We start from the raw sequence: 20484 nt of genomic DNA, 5'->3' as shown, positions 1-20484 counted from the left end.
CCCGAACGGCGCTCCTTGGGGGTAGGGCCAGCGCATGCGCGTATCGGCGCGAGCACGCGGTGCGGCAGCCGTGTGTGTGTGTGCCTGCGGCCCCTCTGCTCGTGAGGGGCGGGAGAGGCCGCACCGACGGCTGGGCGCGTAGCGGGGCTCGTGCGGCGCCTGGCCGCCATGGGCCGCCGCGCGCGCGACCGCAGGCGGCAGCAGCAGCAGCAGCAGCAGCAGCGGCAGCGGCAGGAGCGAGGCGGTGACAGCGGCGGCGGTGGCGGCGGCGGGGACCAGGCGGTGAGAGCCAGGCCGGGCCGGGCGGGGAGGGCAGCGGCATCGCCGCCGGGCTGACGGTGCCGGCGTGTTTCAGGGCTGGGCCGGCGGCTACCCCGAGATCGTGAAGGAGAATGAGCTGTTCGAGCGGTACTACCGGGAGCTGGGCATCGTGCCCGACGGAGAGTGGGGAGACTTCATGGCGGCGCTGAGGGAGCCGCTGCCCGCCACGCTGCGCATCACCGGCTACCGCAGGTAGGGGCTGGCAGGGGGCCCCGGGCTCGGAGGTACCCTCCGGTTTTACCTGCCGCCTGGGGAAGGCGGGTCCCCATCCTGCCTCATCCTATGTGCCTCCCTCCTGTGCAGCCACGCCAGAGAGATTCTCCACTGCTTAAAGGAAAAGTACTTCAAGGAGCTGGAGGACCTGGAAGTGGATGGCCAGAAAGTCGAAATGCCGCAGGCACTGAGCTGGTGAGCGAGGTGCAAGTCAAACAGGCATCCTGTGCAGTCCCGGCATCCAGCCTCATGAATTGGTTTCATTTGCCTTTGCTCTTCTTCTGCCTCTTTGCCCCAGGTATCCAGAAGAGCTAGCCTGGCACACCAACCTGAGCAGAAAAATCTTGCGCAAGTCACCACAGCTGGAGAAGTTTCATCAGTTTCTGGTTAGCGAGACAGAATGTGTAAGTCCTAGATACACCTTGATTTGTTTCTTTTCTCTTGCAAATCCCGAGCCGTGTTTTGTTTAACTGTGTTATGAGACATTGAGACCGCACCTTTTCTCTCAGCAGCTGAGTAGCTCAGAAGAATCTCGATTTAGTGTTGGTGTTGACAGTGATTCATCCTACCACTGCTGCAAAACTGCAGTTACAAATGTTTCTCCTGTGCTAATTGCATTTGTTTTTTGCTTGAGAATGTGAAAATGAGTCCCTGTGAAATAATGAGTTGCTCTTAGAAAATAGGTGTTTAAATTCTGTAAAAAGCGTGTGTGCATACGTAACAACACTTACCTTTAGTAATGCATGTTTCTCACTTGCTTGAATCCAGTTTCTCATCTCTTCTGAGCAGAAATTATATCTATAGGTTTAACAAAATTAGAACAAATGTGCAATTACCAGAGATTTCAGTTGGATGAAAAATGTTGATTTTTGTTGTTACCTGCTACCAAATTTCAATCCTGAATTTATAATAGTGTGGTTTAGATTGTTTTATTTTATAGAGATTAAAAAAGGTAGTGCAAGGGAAATGTGCTCTCTTGTGCAATAAAAAGGAGGGGGTGCTGATCTTTATTTTTGTTCTTTTGTTCCTTTCAAGGGAAATATCAGTCGACAGGAGGCTGTTAGTATGATCCCACCTCTGCTGCTTAATGTTAACCCTCATCATAAGGTAACTCTAGAATATACTGTGTACTGGATTTTTTCCTAGCAGATAGTTTGATTACACTACAAATTACAAGAGCAGTATCAAGGCTGGTACAGAATTCTGTTATGGAAGAATCAGCTTGATGTCCGTGAAACCACTCTGTGGTTGTGTTAATTTTTAATCTGTTTTTCACAATTTCGTTTTCCCTCACAATCAGCTTGCTGGACAATTTTGAAGCATGTTTACACTTGCTTATTCTTCATAGAATTATAGAATAGTTAGGGTTGGAAAGGGCCTTAAGATCATCTAGTTCCATCCCCCCCCTGCCATAGGCAGGGACACCTCACACTGAACCATGCCACCCAAGGCTCTATCCAACATGGCCTTGAACACCACCAGGGATGGAGCATTCACAACTTTCCTGGGCAACCCATTCCAGTGCCTCACCACCCTTACAGGAAAGAACTTCTGCCTTATATCCAATCTAAACTTCTCCTGTTTAAGATTAAACCCATTACCCCTTGTCCTGTCACTACAGTCCCTAATGAAGAGTTCATCCCCAGCATCCTTATAGGCCCCCTTCAGGTACTGGAAGGCTGCTATGAGGTCTCCACGCAGCCTTCTCTTCTCCAGGCTGAACAGCCCCAACTTCCTCAGCCTGTCTTCATACGGGAGGTGTTCCAGTCCCCTGATCATCCTCATGGTCCTCCTGTGGACGTGTTCCAACAGTTCCATGTCCTTTTTATGTTGAGGACACCAGAACTGCACACAATACTCCCAAGTGAATTCTCACAAGACCAGAGTAGAGGGGCAGGGTCACCTCCTTCGACCTGCTGGTCACGCTCCTTTTGATGCAGCCCAGGATACGGTTGGCTTTCTGGTCTGCGAGTGCACACTGAAGCTGGCTCATGTTTATTTTCTCATCAACCAACACCCCCAAGTCCTTCTCCGCAGGGCTGCTCTGAATCTCTTCTCTGCCCAACCTATAGCCATGCCTGGGATTGCTCTGACCCAGGTGTAGGACCTTGCACTTGTCATGGTTAAACTTCATGAGGTTGGCATCAGCCCACCTCACAAGCGTGTCAAGGTCCCTCTGAGTGGCATTCCTTCCCTCCAGGGTATCAGCCGAACCACACAGCTTGGTGTCATCGGCAAACTTGCTGAGGGCGCACTCAATCCCACTGTCCATGTCAGCGACAAAGATGTTGAACAAGATCGGTCCCAACACCAATCCCTGAGGGACACCACTCGTTACTGGTCTCCAGCCGGACATTGAGCCGTTGACCACAGCTCTTTGTGTGCGGCCATCCAGCCAGTTCTTACCCACTGAGTGGTTCACCTCTCAAGTTGATGTCTTTCCAATTTAGGGACAAGGATGTCCAGTGGGACAGTGTTGAACGCTTTACACAAGTCCAGATAGATGACATCAGCTGCTCTACCCCATCCATCAGTTCTGTAGGCCACCAAATTGGTCAGGCAGGATTTCCCCTTAGTGAAGCCATGCTGGTTGTCACCAAGCACCTTGTTTTTCATGTGCCTTAGCATGCCTTCCAGGAGAAGGCATTCTTGGTTTTTTTTGTGCATTATCTGCAAAAGTGGAAACTGTCAGTGTTACAACTGTTACTTTAAATGGCAGGCATGACAGTGTCTTACTGAGTGTGTTTCATGATGCATTAAGCAGTGCTTATCACATGGTCCTTGAAGCTCTCCATAAATGCTCTTTGCATCTCCCTGGGATCTGTCATCCAGGTTAGTCTTGTTCATGACAAGAGCTTGTATGGGAACTGTATCAGATCCATCCCTGTCTTTTATACTGTTGTACAATTTCAGCTAACATTTCTTGTGCTAAAGGTCCTAAGATATTTGTATGTTTATGTAACTATGCAAGAAGACTGTAAGCTTCCTTACTTAAGAAGGCAGTGTTAGCTGTCAGATGGTTTGCTGTGAAAGTGACTGTACGAATGACTCCACCACAAGCCAAGTTTGTGATGAGCCAGGAGTGAGAAATAATGCTAGAAATCAGGTGTTGGTAGCTGTGCTGTTCTGTGCTGTTGCTGAGGACAGTTCAGGTAATTTCCAAGTGCTTCTTCAAGGATATTAGAAAGAAGCGGTTTATACTGCCCTGATTTTTTTGGCATTAAAATGCAAATGGGTGGGGAGAGATAGAACTTAATTTTTATGAAATCTGTATAATTAACTGGGCTGATTAATTTACTGATAGTTAAAGAAAAATACTACTTGTTCTTTAGCGTAACTTTGCTTTTAATGTGCGTGTGTATGTAAAGTTCCAGTTCAGCTGAAATTGAGATGATAAAAAGACCATATCCCCCATCTACATTCATATTTCTCTTCCACATCTTTCTTTTTCAGCTCGTGCATTTGTTCCATAGAAACTAAAGTCCTTTTTACATATTAGACCCTCAGAGATAAAGCGTACAAAAACCAGAACTTTATGTTTTTGTAAATTGGTCTTCAGAACAATTACAATTCTGCAACTGTATGCAAGAATATTTAGTTTCAACAGGAGCACATAGTAAATTTCTCAGACTTAAAAACCATGTAAAGGTAGGACTTGTTATTTAATTTTCTACTGTTTGTAGATTCTAGATATGTGTGCTGCACCTGGATCTAAGACTGCCCAACTGATTGAAATGCTACATGCAGACATGAATGATCCTTTTCCCAGTAAGTCTGGAAAAACTACCAAAAACTTTTGTGACTTTGAATTTTTGCTTTTTCTTGTAAAAGATTGTTATAATTATCACAGTTAAGTAACTGCCTTTAACTACCTTTTGAACCCCCAGTGTGTTGGAATGATACAAGATACCCCCATCTTTGCTTTGAAACTTTGTGGGCTTCCTTGGCTAGAGGAGAGAGATAGATTACATATAGATACAGGTAGATATCTTCACAGTTCAGACTACAGTAGATCTGATTAGCACTTAATTTTTTTATATATATCAGGTTTACCTAGTAGGTGGTGGCCCATAAACCCTTGTGTTACAGTTGTATCCTGCAAACACTGGATTGAGGAGCTTTAGCCTTAGAATGGTCATTATATTTATCTTGTTTATTTCTTTTTAAGCTTCAGAATCTTTACTTTCAGTTAGATGCTCACAGAAAATACTGCCCATGGAAATTGTGAAGTTGGGGGGAGTGGATTCTTTCTGGATTCTTCTGGATATCTGATGTACAGAGATTGTGTTCAATGGCAGTGGAGGTTCTTTCTGTTACAGAGGTTTTACTTTGAGAAGTTACTTATTGTTGCTGCATGGAAGCTAGAACTATTGAGACTGTATTTGACACATCAGTTAAACCTCAGCATACTTCATGTTATTTTATGTTCAGTAAGGGGTCCTGTCTTCGTAAGTAGTCTTTTAAGTAAAAATGTTTAGTGAAAGGCTTACACAACTTTGAAGATAAAGCAGTAAACTATGTAAAATTACTTAGCTGTTGAGTAGTAAAGCATCTTCCTAATATTTTTTTTTTTCCAGAGGGTTTTGTAATTGCTAATGATGTCGACAACAAGCGCTGCTATTTGCTGGTTCATCAGGCTAAGAGGTTAAACAGTCCATGCATCATGGTGGTAAATCATGATGCCTCCAGCATTCCTAATCTACAAATAGATGTTGATGGAAGAAAAGAGGTCCTCTTCTATGACAGGATTTTATGTGACGTCCCCTGCAGGTATCTTGCATGCAATTTTCAGTGTGCAGATTTTAGTGCACTAAATGCAGTGTTACAATTTTTGTCTTACTGAGTTATGCTTTTTGAGTTCTTAAGTGAGTTGTGATTTATAGTAACTTCCAAAGCAGGTGAATGCCTTAAAATTCTTGGGTAAGAAGATACCAAATCAAGGTGAATGTTTTTCATTCTAAGGGGTACTTAAGTTTGGACCAATTTTGAACTTGGGCTCAGGATTCTGAAATACAAAGATAGCATTGAAGCAAACAATATGACATAGGAGGACTCATTAATGTGGGAGAGGGATTGTTAATACTTTGCTGCTATAAATGACTTTGATACGAAATAAGTTTCACCCACAAATAATACAAATCTGTTTGACCTCTGTTACAGTGGAGATGGAACTATGAGGAAAAACATTGATGTATGGAAGAAGTGGACGACACAAAACAGTTTGCAGCTCCATGGGTAAAAATGCTTATTACACATCTGCACTTTCATTTCTCTCTGCTCCTTTTCCTGATAACATCTGCATGCATTCATATGTTAATATATAACAAAGCAGAGACTGAGAAGAGTCACTTTTCTCTCAGATCAAGAGCTGATGTACCATTCAGAGAAAGTGTAGTGTTTCAGATAAGAGGAGTGTAGTCTGTGAATCTAAATTGCTTGTTTTCTTAAGCATATCTGACATACTAACATTCATTGAGTTCATTTAGACAAGGTAGCTAATGAAAGAGAGAACAAATAATTTGGTTGGGATTCTTAGTGTTTAGGCAGGTAAAATACTGTTGGAAAATACAGCAACTTGTAAGATTTAATAGAAACGTTTTAAAGTCTTAAGAATATTAGAGATGATGCATACACGGTTTCAGTTACCTGAGACTTATTTATGTTAAATGATGGTGAATGAGTACTTAGCCTAGTGCAGGCACATGGTAAAAAGCAGTAATTTAAACACAGATGGAGAAGCTTAGAACATTTTACTGTGCCTTTGTAACAAGCTGGGAATGCTCTCGGTTACTGTGACTCAGCTGACCTGTGGTGTTACTGCTAGATAACTCATAATTGCAGGTTCTGTTTTAGTTGTCAGTATGCAAGTAGGTTATAAGTTCATCATCTGGCTCAGTGATACTTTTCTCAGAAAGCCAATACTAGCTAAGCTGTGTTGTCTATAATATTTGTAATAGATTGCTTCTCATTTTGACTGTAGATTTCTGAGAAGGAGAGCCAGGTTTTGGGGTGTTATTTTTCTAGTATGGAGTACTTTATAATAAACCTAATGGGACACTAGAAAGAACAACATACAGAATGTTATGTTAGAAGTTATCATGCAGTACTGTTAATGTTTGACCTAATTGCTGTTTTAATAGATGTGAGTGTGTCTGCAGTATAGGCTGTTTAGCCCATGGAGCATTATGTGCCTGCGGTATAGCTTCACATGTAAGAAACTTGATGACAAATATTTCTGGTTCCTGAATGATACCTGGCTACATCAAGAGTGTTCTGTTAGATTGCAGTTAAGAATTGCAACCCGTGGTGTTGAACAGCTGGCAGAAGGTGGGAGAATGGTGTATTCCACGTGTTCGTTGAACCCCATTGAAAATGAAGCTGTGATTGCATCTCTGCTGGAAAAGAGCCAAGGTGAGAATTCCCAAGATGGGGAAATCTTTTCCTGAGCTCAAAACACAGTATGTGTATGAAACTAGTAATAAGCTTAGTGTAGATAACATGCTCCTACTATGCAAAACTGCAGCAATTTTTTGGTAGCTGTAGGATTTTACCAGTGTTGATATGAGCAGTCATCTTAAATTGGCCTAAATCGGATGCAAATATAAAACCTGAACAAGTTGTGTTAATAATACACAAAAGACTTCTACAGATCAGTGGAATTTGGTCTGTGTTATCTGGCTTCTGCTAACTGATTCCACTGTTTGGATTCCATGTCTGATATTCATATTTCCTTTGGAAAACATGGTGTGGGACACTAGTGCTGTATGTTACAGGAGTAAAAAGCCCAGAGTACACTTAAGCAGGTAGAGGAATGTTACTGTGCATCAGCAGGTGGAGGTCACTGATACCTTTAGCATCCTTTGACCCACAGTTTGGCAGACTTGGACTTTTAAAGTCTTTAAGCTTACGGGGTTTTTTTACACTTTTGACTTGTTTTTGAAGGCTTGCTTAAGTTGCTGTTAGGTCTTTATCATCTGAAGTAACAAGAGGTAGAAAAATTAAGATGAGCTGGGAAGCAGCGCTGCACCAGTTTGTGATGGTAGGGTTTAGTAGCTCAGATTTCTGGTCTTGAGCGGATGGACACTTTTTTCCGAGTCAGTAACCTGAAGTTTGGAGATATCTAATTGGATTTCACATTAAAAGTTCCACGGACTAAGTTGAGCCTTGTACAGAGCAGAAGCAGTCGTAGTGCCTCTGGAGCTGAGCTGGTTCTGGAAGTAGACTAGTCTTTTTTATGTAATGTTTTCTTTGTTCCAGTCACTGTTCTGGCCACCAATTACGTGTGAAATTTCATTGTCTCAGAAAAGCAGTTTAGCTAAAATGCCTGGAGATAAGTAAGAACTGACTATTCAATTTCCAGTCAAAGGACATTTTTATTTAGAGGTAATTTCTTTGGTAGATGAGTGGGAGAACAACGTGTTATACGACGTAGACATGTTTCATGTAAATTATAGTATGCTTGGCTTATTGAAGGCTGTAGTACACCAGAGTTAAGTTAAAAGGTTATTGGAAAGCAGTAAGGACTAATTTGTGTAGGAGCATAGAGCAGTATGGATGTTAATGAGGCCAACAATTGCAGCATCTTGGGCAAATTCAGTACTTGAAAATAAGGCTCTTGACTGGCTATTATGGCATTTGGATCTTGTGTGTGCCCAGTGGAGGTGTTCTGAAGCTTACTTGGAGGCTATGGTGTGTCCCAGTGAGTGAATGTTATCCTTGGGGCTTCAATGTAGATGTAGCAAAAGAAGGATAAAGTAACACAGTAGTCTGCAGGGGGCATTGAACCTCAAGTATTTGCTCAGGTCAGTCTAGAAGATTTGTTGGTTCTTGGGTGTAAAGTTAATCCTAGCACTGTGTTACATGGCTACTTGTAGAGCAGATCAGAGATTGCTTTCCCCTTAGGCCTGGAGTAAGAAAAAGGCACTTTTGTACCATGTTTCTCTACTGAGAATTGTGGTATTTCTGACAAACTATTTAGTGCCTGCTCAGTCTGATGTAGTCTTGAGGTATCAGTTGAAGTCATGCTGTAGGTAGGCAGGAATATTTAAAGGACAGGTTTAATCAGATCTGAAATGTCTTTTTGGAGTTCATCCATAAATTCATGTATCAGTCATTTATTTAAGACCTGCTTAAAGTGTTACTGTAAGAGTAAATGGTTAGTCATTTAGAACAGGTTGTTAAATTGTGTACAACATGAGGAAAAGCCTACCTAGCTGTTAGAATTCAGAATCACAAAAAAGAAATTTTCAGGTTATTCTTCTTTAGAGAGATCACCTATTTAAACAGTAAGTTTTTATACCATTCTTTCTGGAGTTGGGACAGCTTTAAGTTCTTATTCAGTAGAGGAAGTTATACTCTGTTGATGTCATTTGTAGATGTATTTATTTTATATGTATTTGTAGCATGACTATTTATATGTTATTTGTAGCATTATGTATTGTAGGCACATCACCTTTTGTCATAGAATCATAGGATGGTTTGGTTTGGAAGGGACTTTAAAGATCATCCAGTTCCAGCCCCCCTGCCATGGGCAGGGACACCTTCCACTAGACCAGGTTGCTCAAAGCCCCATCCAACCTGGCCTTGAACACTGACAGAGATGAGGCAGGCACAACTTCTCTGGGCAACATGTGCCAGTGCCTCGCCACCCTCGCAGTAAAGAACTTCTTCCTTAATATCTAATATAAATCTACCTTCTTTCAACTTAAAGCCATTGCCCTTTGTCCTATCCCTACACACCCTTGTAGAAAGTCCCTATCCGGCTTCCTTGTAGCCCCTTTTTAGGTACTGGAAGGCTGCTATAAGGTCTCCCTTGAGCCTTATCCAGGCTGTGCAACCCTAGCTCTCTCAGCCTGTCTTTATGGGAGAGGTGCACCAGCTCTCTGATCATCTTCATGGCGCTCCTGTGGAACTGTTTAAGCACCTCCATGTACTTTTCTGTTACAGTTTGAAATTTTCCTTTCCATTAAAAAAAAAAAAAAATTCTTTTTCCTCTCACACTAGAATAAATTAAGATTTTAAGTCCATAAAATGAGAATCTGTCAAGCATTTTAAAAGGCTTAGTCATCCCAAAAGAGTACCTTTCTGAGAAATACTGAGTAAGTGAGGATAAAAACTTCTATGACTGCATTGCCTGGAACACTGACGTTTATGATATGGGTTGTACAGTATTACTCTATGCAGCTGCTGCAAAAAATATCTTACCATTATGTTTTGGTTAATTTATAGGTTGCAAACATACGGAGTTATTACGAACAGTTCTTGCCATCTAGTTCATTTACATCGCAGTGCTTTTGTAATATTTTGTTCCTTGAAAATTTTAAAAAGCAATGGTCTTAAAATGGTCTTTAAACTTGACAGAAAACTATCTTTGTAAAAGTTAATTAGGAATACAACTCTCAAATCTGTTTTAAAGAACGTGTATATTCTTGATTTCAGGTGCCTTAGAACTTGCCGATGTCTCTTCTGAGTTACCAGGTTTGAAGAGGATGCCAGGAGTTACAAAATGGAAGGTACTGCACTTCATGCTTCTGTGAAGTTCTTGGTCTGTGGTCGAGTGTTAAGTTAGGGAGATATTGAAGTTTATTTAACATTTCAAAACATAAGATTGAGCTGAAGTAATAGTAGTGATTTGCTGTTTAGAGGTTTAGACAATATAGCATTGTAGGGGAGAGGGCTAAAAACCTTTCTAATGGTAAGTTCTTACTTCCTCATCTGCTGTCATCTTTTTCCTCTAGCTTTCTTTGCTGTCTCTTGTATTTTACAGAATTCCCTTTTCTAACGTGCGCATGTGGCCTGTAGGTGGCAACATAATTTCAGCCACTTTCAAGTTACCCCTCCTGCCTGTACGGCCTGTGAGTGTTAGATTTTACAGTTCTTGAGCTGGTCCATTTGAGTTATTTGGAAGTAAAAGCTGTTAAACCCTTTCTGGAAGTCAGCAATAAAATCTGCAGTGCTGCGAGCAATCCTAGAATATTAGTGGAATTATATATTCTGTTCCACAACTTCCGTGGTTTTGGTTCTGGAAACAGACTAGCAGGGAGGAGCAAAACCCCCCAGAGCTGCTTCAGCTTCGTGATAAGAGTATAATCCAGAAGAGTAGAAGTTCTTCCTGGCAGTAGGAAAAGAAGCTCTGATGAACTGATTATGAGCGAGTGCCTTAGTGACCCCATTGGTGGCTCTGTCTTCTCTCACCATTTCAGTAGTCTCTTGCAATGGTAGTTTGCAGGTTTATGCCTGTCCACAAGATGCATGGAATAAAGATTTATGTTCTGCCATTGGAAATTCAGCCTAGAAACCAGCTGGTTTCTTTCTTCTGAAAGTTCTGAAAAATTAAATTTCATGCTTGTAACTGAAGGATAAATGTAAAATGCATAACTGGCTTATGATTTTAATTTTACTATATTTTTACTGCATAGAGGTACAATATATATATATATATATATAAAGATCCCTAAGAGTATATCTTGTTCCCTATAATACTGTATTATGTAATTAATCTTAGACTGCAGTTACAGTCTAAGTTCTGAATCCTGGCTGAAAATACAGGCACTACAAAATTTATGGTTCTTCAGTAACTTCCCTTGAAAACATCTTTATCATGACCTATATGTGTTATGGCAGGGGTCCATGCTTACCAAGCTGTTGTCTTGCATTCTTGGATCTTTCTTATGTAATGAAATTGGGATTCCTTGTTTGTAAACCCTTATGCTGCAGTATCCTCTTGGTATATTGCACAGAAGCTGCCTATAGCAGAATGTTTCACAGCCAGTCTTATATCAGAAAAGTAGTGTATCTTAAATTTGATGCCTTACTAATCTTCTTACGTATTCTACCACTACTCTTCCTTTGGATTTTGGCAGTCTGTATGTTGTAGCAAGTTACCAGAGATCACTGGATTTTATTCTGCACAAGTCTGTACTTGACTACACACTTTTTGAAGCATACAAGAAGCTAAGAGGTACAGCTGGCAAGAATCTCATGTACACATACAGTGCACAAAGAAACAATACACTTTGAAGAACTTGATTTACTATACCAGAAAATAACTTGCCTTTTTTAGCATCTGAACCTTGGTTTGAATGTATTTTAATTAAAACTTGTAAAATGGTGATGCATATTCTTCACAGTATTTATATTTACTCCTTTGAAGGTAATGCTGAAAGATGGACAGTGGCTTGAAGAGTGGAAAGATGTGCCTTCAAATAGACAAACACAAATACGTCCCACTATGTTTCCTGTAAAAGATGAAGAGAAGCTGAAAGCAATGAATCTAGAGCGTTGGTAAGTTTTCCAAGAGTAGATTTTACCCTGAAAGTAAATATAAATGTGATGCTTCTAGTACTGTGAAAGCCTGAATGCTGATGATGAATGCATTGCAACATTTTTTTCTCCTCTAGTCTTAGGATATTGCCACATCATCAGAACACAGGAGGTTTCTTTGTGGCTGTGTTAATAAAAAAATCACCAATGCCTTGGAATAAACGCCAGCCTAAGGTAACTTCTTTTAAAGGAGCTAAAATGTTAACTTTTACTAACATTTCTGGATTATTTTTGGAAAGCTTATATGATAGAAAATATAGTATAACTGTTTTGTATCTGCCTTTCAGTCATAGTTCAGATTGTCAGTTAAAAATAAGTTCCTAAATCCTGTAAGAACTAAAAAAAAACACAAAAAAAAAAACAAAAAAAAATCTAAAAAAAAGGGGGTGGGGATGGGATTTTGAAATCATAGTAAAATAGCAAGGTAAAACTTGAACCCGAAGTTAAGGTTTTGAAAGAACTACAGAAGCAGATCAGGTTGAGCAGCTAGAGCTGTCACTTTCTTCGTCCTTCTGCTGAAGGCTTTTTTTCTGCTGTGTTGTAAGCAAATTCTGATTTCAGTTTATCTTACTCTGGGCTGGTTGCTCAGAAGTGATTCACCAACAGATTAGTCTAGCAGCTCAGCAGCCAGGGAATGGATATAAACCTGTTAGGAGCAGCAGCAGCTTCAGCCACCTGACTTTAATCCATTTGTTGTCAATTGTCTTTAAAATCCTGTCAACAGGATTTTAAGTTGACATGATTTGTTTGATATCTTTGAGAGAAACTTCTTGTTTGTACCCTTTTTAGCTGTTTCTGTTTATTTGATTTGCATCATTAGAACACTGTATGAGTCAAGTGTATGTGGCAGTAAGGAAGAAGCATTTATTCAGAAGCAAGCATCATCCAAACAGTTTATACTGTTCTAAGTTTAATGTTGTAGCACTCTTACAAAAAGTGTGCAGCAGCAAGATATGTGAGTCATTTTGAGTGCTAGAAGGAAAGCAGGAGATCCTGACTTAAAATAGTCTTCTCTTTGAGTGCTTGAACACGATTTTGTAAATGGTACAAAAATAGGTTTCCTAAACAGTTAGTAAGAAATTGTCCAGATCAGTACTAGAGGTAAATGCAACTTGTAATGGTATCTTCATTTAGTAATCAGATTAACTCCCTAAATGGATCTGTTTAAGTCCTTACATACAAATTGATAAGCATTAAGTACGTGCAAAGAGAGAATATAGGTACCTCTTACTACAACTTAGACACTATTTCTGCTTTGTTGAAAATACTGCAATTTGAAATAGGCTCATCAGAAATTACCACAAAGAACAGGAGATGCTGAAGTGACAGCAGCCAATTCAGATAATGGTTCTGAACATATTACTGAAGAACTAACACCTGATGAAAATGAAGAGTCTAAGAAAAAGCAAGAATTGCAGAATTCAGACACTGAACAAAGCAAAAAGGAAGGAGTATGTGGGTAAGAGGCCATGTCTCAGTATTTGTCCTATGACAGATTCGTAATTGCTGAGTATTCTATAGTTCTTTTGTTACTGGACTCATTTAGAAGTCGATCAAGAAGAATAAATTAATTTGATCAGTTGTCCTTTATTTCCACATTCTCTGTTTTGTATTTCAGCAAGTTAGGAAAATAACTACTTTTCTTGCTAGCATTTGTAAAGTCTGTTAGTCCTTTCTTCTCTGTTAAGGAAAAAAAAACAACAACTTTCAGAAGTTAACCTTTGGAAGATCTTTACTGTCTTCACAATTACTCCCTCAGAAATTTCTTTTTACCGTTTCTACGGTTTCTGTTCTCAAGCGTTGCTTTCACCTCTTAAAATGAGGAAGTTAAATTGGGGGTAGTGTTTTCTTAATAAAGCGCAGGAAAACGTCAGTATTCTGCTTGGTATATTATCGTTACCATAAGACAAATGTTGACTAAATGAACTGAATATACTGAGTTTAAACCGGCTACTTTTATTAAAATTGAAACTGCAGTGGCATTTTCTTTTCAGACCACCACCATCTAAAAAAATGAAATTGTTTGGTTTTAAAGAAGACCCTTTTGTGTTTCTCCCTGAAGATGATCCATTGTTCCTTCCTATCCAGTAAGAAAAAAATGTTTCTGTTTTGGCTGTAAGATTTCTAGTAGTTTAAGAATATCAGTAGTTCACTTCATCACAAAAGATGGGCCCAGCTAGTCATACATAAAACTTTTCCCTGACTTTGCACCAGGTGCCCCTCTCTTCAACACGTAAAACTCTTATATGAAAATAGCCAACTCTAGTTTGCACTGGAAATTTTCAAGTGTATCTTCATGTCTGTGACAGCTTGTCTTTTCTGATGTCATGCATCTTAGAAAGTCTAGTTCTGGAGCCAGAGTTAAGTGTTTGCAGAGATAGCTTGAGGAAATGGGCTGAGCCATGCATTTTGAGTATGTAATTTCATTGCTTAGTTAATCAAAACAAGTATTATGGCCACAGGAAGTTTTATGCATTGGACCCATCATTTCCCAAGATGAATTTACTAACCCGAACTCAAGAAGGAAAGAAGAGACAGCTGTACATGGTTTCTAAGGAGCTAAGGAATGTGCTTCTGAACAACAGTGAGAAGATGAAGGTATGGTTCATCTCTTCATGTTTTCACAACAGAGATTATAAACATCAGTGAATGTCGCCTTGAACTTTATTGCAGATCTTGTTGTTTATATAGATTAGCCCTCTGATAGGCCTTGTTTGGGTTGTTTTTTTTTTTTGTATGTATGTTTTCTTCAAGAGATGAGGAGTTGTCTCTGAGAAGTAAATAACGCTCTCCAAGGTTAAAATCGGTATGTTTTTTGGCAGATGCAAGGGAACTTAAGAATAGAAGAAGGGAATCTATAACTGCTGTGTGTATACCAGCGTTTTTGCATGGTCTTCAGTTACTTTCACAAGTTCACATTAAGGCTGTTGTATTTATGAGCCCCTTAATTATAAAAGTATTAAGAGCTTTGAAACCTACCAAAAATAATGGTTAACTTCAGCTGAATTATCAGCTGGCTGTGTTACATGGGGACATTGTTTAAATAATTTCAACTACTGAACATTTTGGAAAGTTATTAAGCTGAATGGTAATGGGATAAAAAGTATTTTTTGTGAATTAGAGGGGAAAATTATATATATTTTTTTTATATGACTCCCCATAGAAAATGCCTTGCAAAGGCTAAAGATTTGTCTGACAACTTGTTGAATAATCTAAGTTAGAATGGGGATATCTAGTCCAGCTTCCTTCCTGCCCCAAGCAGAGCTAACTTCAAAGCTAGGTAAGAGAGTTCAGGGCCTCGTAAAATCAAATCTTGAAGGTGTTCAAAGATACTCATTACATCTTTGCAGAAGATCTTTGAGATGGATAAATAATTACGCTTTTACCTAACATATAGGAAGTGGCTACATAATGCACCAGTTCCTTAAAGTTTTGTCAGTTATGTTAGGTAGTGAGACTCTGGGTACTGCAAAGGATGTCGTGTCCTAATATTAAGCACTTGTGCACTTTAAAAATCCTGCCTTGATTGACCTTCCCAGAATCGCCCAGAAAATTCTTTCTCAAAATTAAAATTAGATCTTAATAGTTCTCTGCCCTCATTTTAAGACTGCCACTTCTTCACAGTGTTCAGATTTAAACATGAAGAGGTGTAAAAAACGTTTATGTTGAGAGAGAATTGTGTTTTGATAGCAGGAATTCCTTTTTCCCTTGAATTAATTTTCCCATGAATTTAATTTAGTGTCCAGTGCAAATGAGCATTACAGCAGAATTATTCTTTATTCCTTCTTTTAGTGAAAACAGTTGAGAAAAAGCAAAGTTCAGAGTGGTAATTTAGAATTTGTACTCCTTAATGATAATCTTTGGCTTTGCCATTTGCAGGTTATTAACACAGGGATAAAAGTCTGGTCTCGCAACACTGATGGGGAACAGTTTGGATGTGCGTTCAGATTAGCACAAGAGGTAATTTCAGAATGTATTTTCAATGGAGATACTTTCATTTCTCCTAAAGCCTATAGCACAGCTGGCATTAACTTTGTCAGATTAATGACAATTAGCATTTTCAGTATGGTTTAAAATGTGAAAATTGTTTTCTGACATTAGCTAAAGAAAATACTGTTTAACAATTTTCTTCAGAAAGTAGAGATTGCAATTTGAAATAATTACGTTTATTTATTAAACAGGGAATTTATACTCTGTACCCATTCATTCATGCAAGGATTATAAATGTCTGCATAGAAGATGTTAAAATTCTGCTAACCCAGGAAAATCCATTCTTAAGTAAATTTAGCAGTGAAACACAGAAGAAAGTCAAAGACATGGGTAAGCCTTCTAATTTGTGCTATGACAAAAGTATTGTATGTACATATTGTATATATTTATATATATGTAACATATATATACACACATATATATTTTTATATATAATGTAGTATAATATATATATTTTATATATATATAGAAAAGACTATGAGAATCCTGCCACACAAACTGCTAAAAATTTTGACTAGATTTATCTTAAATAGACTTGGTAATTAAATAAGTAAGCATTATGAAAACCTAGCGTGCTACTACAAACTGTAGTCCTTTCTGATCTCAGCCTTTAACGTTTATGAACTCCAGAGAATAGAAGACACCAAACTTGTGACTTCTGTGGCAAGGTGGTGTGAGGCAGCATTTAAAATACCTTATGACCATAGATTTTATATATGCTACTGATATTTATGTGTTAGTGCTCCAGCTGGAACTGTTTGTCATCTGCAGTTGTTTATCATGATTTTCTGTATCAAATTCAGTTATTCAGGTTTTTATTTTCTTAAATATGGGGATCAATGTCTAGTCATAATAAGTTTTTATTTCCTTTGTGCTGCATGCTTGAAGAAATGGAAGGCTGGTTTTCTGTCTTTTGTTTGTGTTTATTTCCAAATCATCGCTGGTCCTTGTACTTCAGTGTTTGATGAGATGAAATGGGAGGAAGAATTGTTCTAAAGTTTGGGCTGGTATACTCTTAATGTTCATTTTACTTAAGTGAAAGTGGCTTCCTAGGTTCACTGAGTAAAGTAATCCGCTACATGTTTTTTTAGTTTGATTTCTTTGTTTGTGTGGGAGCAGGGTTAGCAGTTGCTTTTGTAATTATAGAAACACTTTGGTCTGGAGAAAAAAAGACAAAATAAAAAGATTAAACCTGATAACTGTCTATAGCTCACTGTACTGACATAGATAACTGTTAACAGCTCGTGCTTTGTGACTGTCTAAAAACTTGTTTTCTTGAACATTTTCAAATTGCAGTAATTTTAACATTGTACCAAGTAAGTCATCTGTTTTGGTTTTGTTCCCCCATCCCCTTCCCTTTCCTTGTAGCAATGGGAAGTATAGTTCTGAAGTACGACCCAGACCCTGCGTAAGTAGATGTGTTGCTTTCCGTTGATGCAGTTTTATAACTTAGACAAGAATTTTTCACTCGGCCAAAACAGAAGTGGAGGCATAGAGGGGCTGTGAGGCCAACAGTAGCACCAGACAGGATACAAAGAATATAACAGGGAAAGAAGCTATCTTGCTTGTGTATTCTTAAAACAGCTGTACGGTTTAGCTTTGTAAAGGAGAGCTAGTAGTTCTGCCAGAGGTTCGCAGTATCACTGCATGTGATTTGTGTGCATGTTTGGTTGGTTGTTACCCTGTGGAGTCCAGTATTTGGAATAGAAAAAGCTAAACTTTTTTGTTGTTCCTGTTTCTTGTAAAGTAGTATTAGAAGCTCTTGAGAACTTTTAAAATGTAGGCTTTCATCTTGCTGTTGCTTATATTGGTTTGAAACCAGAGCTAGAAAATTGTTTTGCCTGTTGCAGAAATTTAATAACATTGAGCTTATTTGTTTTGCTTGCTTGCTTGTAAACAGCCAGGTGTCTGTTTAGATATTAAGTAAGTTAAGTTTAGATATTATAAGTTAAGACAAATTTGCTTGTCTTCTGTAATTAGTTATAAAATGCATTCAGTGTTAAAGATTGTGCACTTAATGTACGTGCAGACAGGGTATGGCTATTAAGTTAAGTTTTGAAGATTAACTTTCTCATAGTCAACTGAATGTAACTGCTTGTTTATAGGAAACCTGATGATCTTCAGTGCCCTATACTGCTGTGTGGTTGGCAAGGGAAGACATCACTCCGTGCCTTTGTGCCCAGGAATGAGAGACTTCACTACCTGAGGATGATGGGAGTTGAAGTGTTTAAAGCAAAGAGGAAAGATGAGGAATCGAAAAGTAAAGCAGAGGAAGAACTTCAACATAGGCTGGCACAAACAGAGGAAGGAATGGATGTAGAAGACAAAGAACATGATTTAGTCACAAAAATGGAAGCAGAAATAGGTGAAGAATCTTCCCACAGTCCTGTGGAAAACAGTGCTATGGAAGTAGAAAATAAAATCGAGGATTTAGGTCAATCTGGTAAAAATGCCAATAGTCATGTAATTCAGGAAAGCAAAGACACAGAGAGGAGTAATGTGAAAGATTAGGTTTCTTTCTCTGTTACTTGGCAGCTTCTGTGAGGCTGACATCCAGACTTGTGCTTTTAGCATGGAAGTGTATTTTAAAATTTCATTCGGAATGGGATGTTCCTCTTTTAAAGTTCCACCTATTTTATTTTTTAAGCGAATACTGTATATAAAGATATTTCTTTTCAAGTGTGTCTTCTTTTTACCATTTTAAGCTCTCTATTACTGGTGGGTTTCTGTCTGTTGCTGGCAACAGACCATGCGCCAGTAAAAGCTAAAGCCCATATTTGAAATGGAATAGTGGTATGTACAAACAAACTACCTGTGTAACTGATCGAGAATTCCTCCAGAAGAAAACACCTGTTTCATTCAAAACACATTAGTCCTGGAACAACAGTTTTCTCTTAATATTGCTTACTCCATCTACCACCCAGTCTGATGACTACTTACACACGTTCTTAAATGGGTAAGGGAATCAGTGTGAGTATGCATAAAAATGCATGTATAGGATAAATAACTGAGAACCTGGTTAACAAAACCACGCATCTGGAAACAAAAATGCAGAACGCATTTTGCCGGAGACTGATGTTTGAAATCCTTCTTCAGAGTGACAAATTGCTTGACAGGCACAGCTAGTGAATGTTGTTTACTAGATCTTCAGCTATGCTGAGCATACCTGAGACTTGTACCTTGAAATGTGCCTGTTTTAAAAGTCTGTGACTTTCCTTCAAATCTGCTGCAGTCATCTGTTTCTCCATCATTTCTTCAGTTGCGAGTAATCTCTGATTTTGCAACATACGTGTTTATAGCTGAAATAACAGTTTAAAAAGCCCTGTGGAGGTATAGATATTGTTGTATAGTAAATGTCTAAAAGAGGTTGTTTAGGTGCAGAAGGGTAATTTACCTAATCTGACTTTGAAAAAAATAGTGGCTACCTCAGAAACTTATAAATTCCATCCTTTGTGGCTTAGTTTCAGCAGTACTCTTTATACTTGTATCAAGTGGACCTGAAAGGAAAGTGACCCAAGGTACAAGGCATTGTCCTTCTGTAGGACAATGCCAATCACATGGTGATGCAAATATTTGTGTTGCTTGTCAAACTGAGTTTCACCATGTTTATTTTTACCAGTGACGTCCTAATGTGGCTCGGATCCATTTGCTGTACCTTGCTACAGCACTTTGTGATGCTTGCCCTTGAACTACTTCATCAGAGGGAGTATTCTTACGGGAGGGATGTAAAAGTGAAATAATGGCATGTCCTCTGATGAGATATGCAGTGAAGACCCATTGACAGGACTCGCTTCCTCTTGAGAGTCTGTAAAATAGGTTAATAAAACATCAGTTCTTGCCCTTGTACTTTTCTAACGTCTGAGTTTGTTCTTTCAATCAGGAGCTACAATTGGACAGGTGCCTTTTTGGCAGGTCCTTAGGCTGAAGAGCAGCATAGGAGAAATTTCTTTTGAATCGAGGTATATGCCGAGTACAATTTCTAATTCTGACAAGTGTATGAGGAAAAAAAAAGCAACTTGAAACTTCAGGCATGAAACATCACTGCATTTATTCTGGCATTTGAAGTGGAAGACCAGGATCATTTTTAAATCCTCATCACCATCACAGTCTGCAGTACTCAACCCTGAGGATGACTTGATTTTAATCCATCTAATCTTTTTATGCTGTAATAATCTCCATAAATTACTAGAAGGTCAAGTGTTAAAACTCATGTGAAGAAACCAGAATTAGTTTTTGAATTATGCCTGTATCTACTGATGTGCCTCAGCAGCAGTTTAAGCTTTGTTTCAGTCAGTGGCTCTGCTAAGGATACAAGTTTATGACAAGCTGATAAGAATACTTGCGATACGGACAATCCAGACAAATCACCAAAAGCTAAGAACTTTATAGAAAATAAAGAATCTTGTTTTTTTATGGACTGAGCTTACCACTGGCAGACTAAAATAAGAGTAGAAAGATTTTATCTGGGCAGTAAAGAAAAGTAGCTTATTGGATCATAAACTAGCTGGAATTGGGTATAACTTAGACTTGTCATAGAGTAAGAGCCTGCATCTGCATCATTTTAAATCCTTTGAATAGTTCCATTGTCCTGCATTATCTGGCTTTTTTTTTGGAGTTGTTTTTTTTCCTGTCAAGTGC

At 39.0% G+C, this 20484-nt stretch overlaps 1 protein-coding gene across 1 annotated transcript; it reads left to right on the top strand.

Annotated features, from left to right (window-relative positions):
* Positions 1-153: 153 nt before the first annotated feature.
* NSUN2 (NOP2/Sun RNA methyltransferase 2) lies at positions 154-18525 on the top strand. The gene is made up of 19 exons (XM_061449175.1): positions 154-282; positions 356-513; positions 625-729; positions 833-938; positions 1570-1641; positions 4218-4302; positions 5112-5304; positions 5695-5769; positions 6815-6945; positions 9973-10046; positions 11687-11817; positions 11934-12030; positions 13140-13315; positions 13851-13943; positions 14319-14454; positions 15736-15816; positions 16038-16176; positions 17215-17254; positions 17952-18525. The coding sequence occupies exons 1-19, from the start codon at positions 169-171 to the stop codon at positions 18355-18357; spliced, it is 2412 nt and encodes an 803-aa protein (XP_061305159.1). The 5' UTR covers positions 154-168; the 3' UTR covers positions 18358-18525.
* Positions 18526-20484: the final 1959 nt, after the last annotated feature.

This window comes from Pezoporus flaviventris, unplaced genomic scaffold, assembly GCF_033815535.1.
Source record: "Pezoporus flaviventris isolate CSIRO_AGI_PZ_B2104156 unplaced genomic scaffold, CSIRO_AGI_Pfla_v1 ptg000007l, whole genome shotgun sequence".
Classification (NCBI taxonomy): Eukaryota; Metazoa; Chordata; class Aves; order Psittaciformes; family Psittacidae; genus Pezoporus; species Pezoporus flaviventris.
Note: the sequence above shows the minus strand (reverse complement) of the source record. Positions and strands in the feature narration are given on the sequence as shown.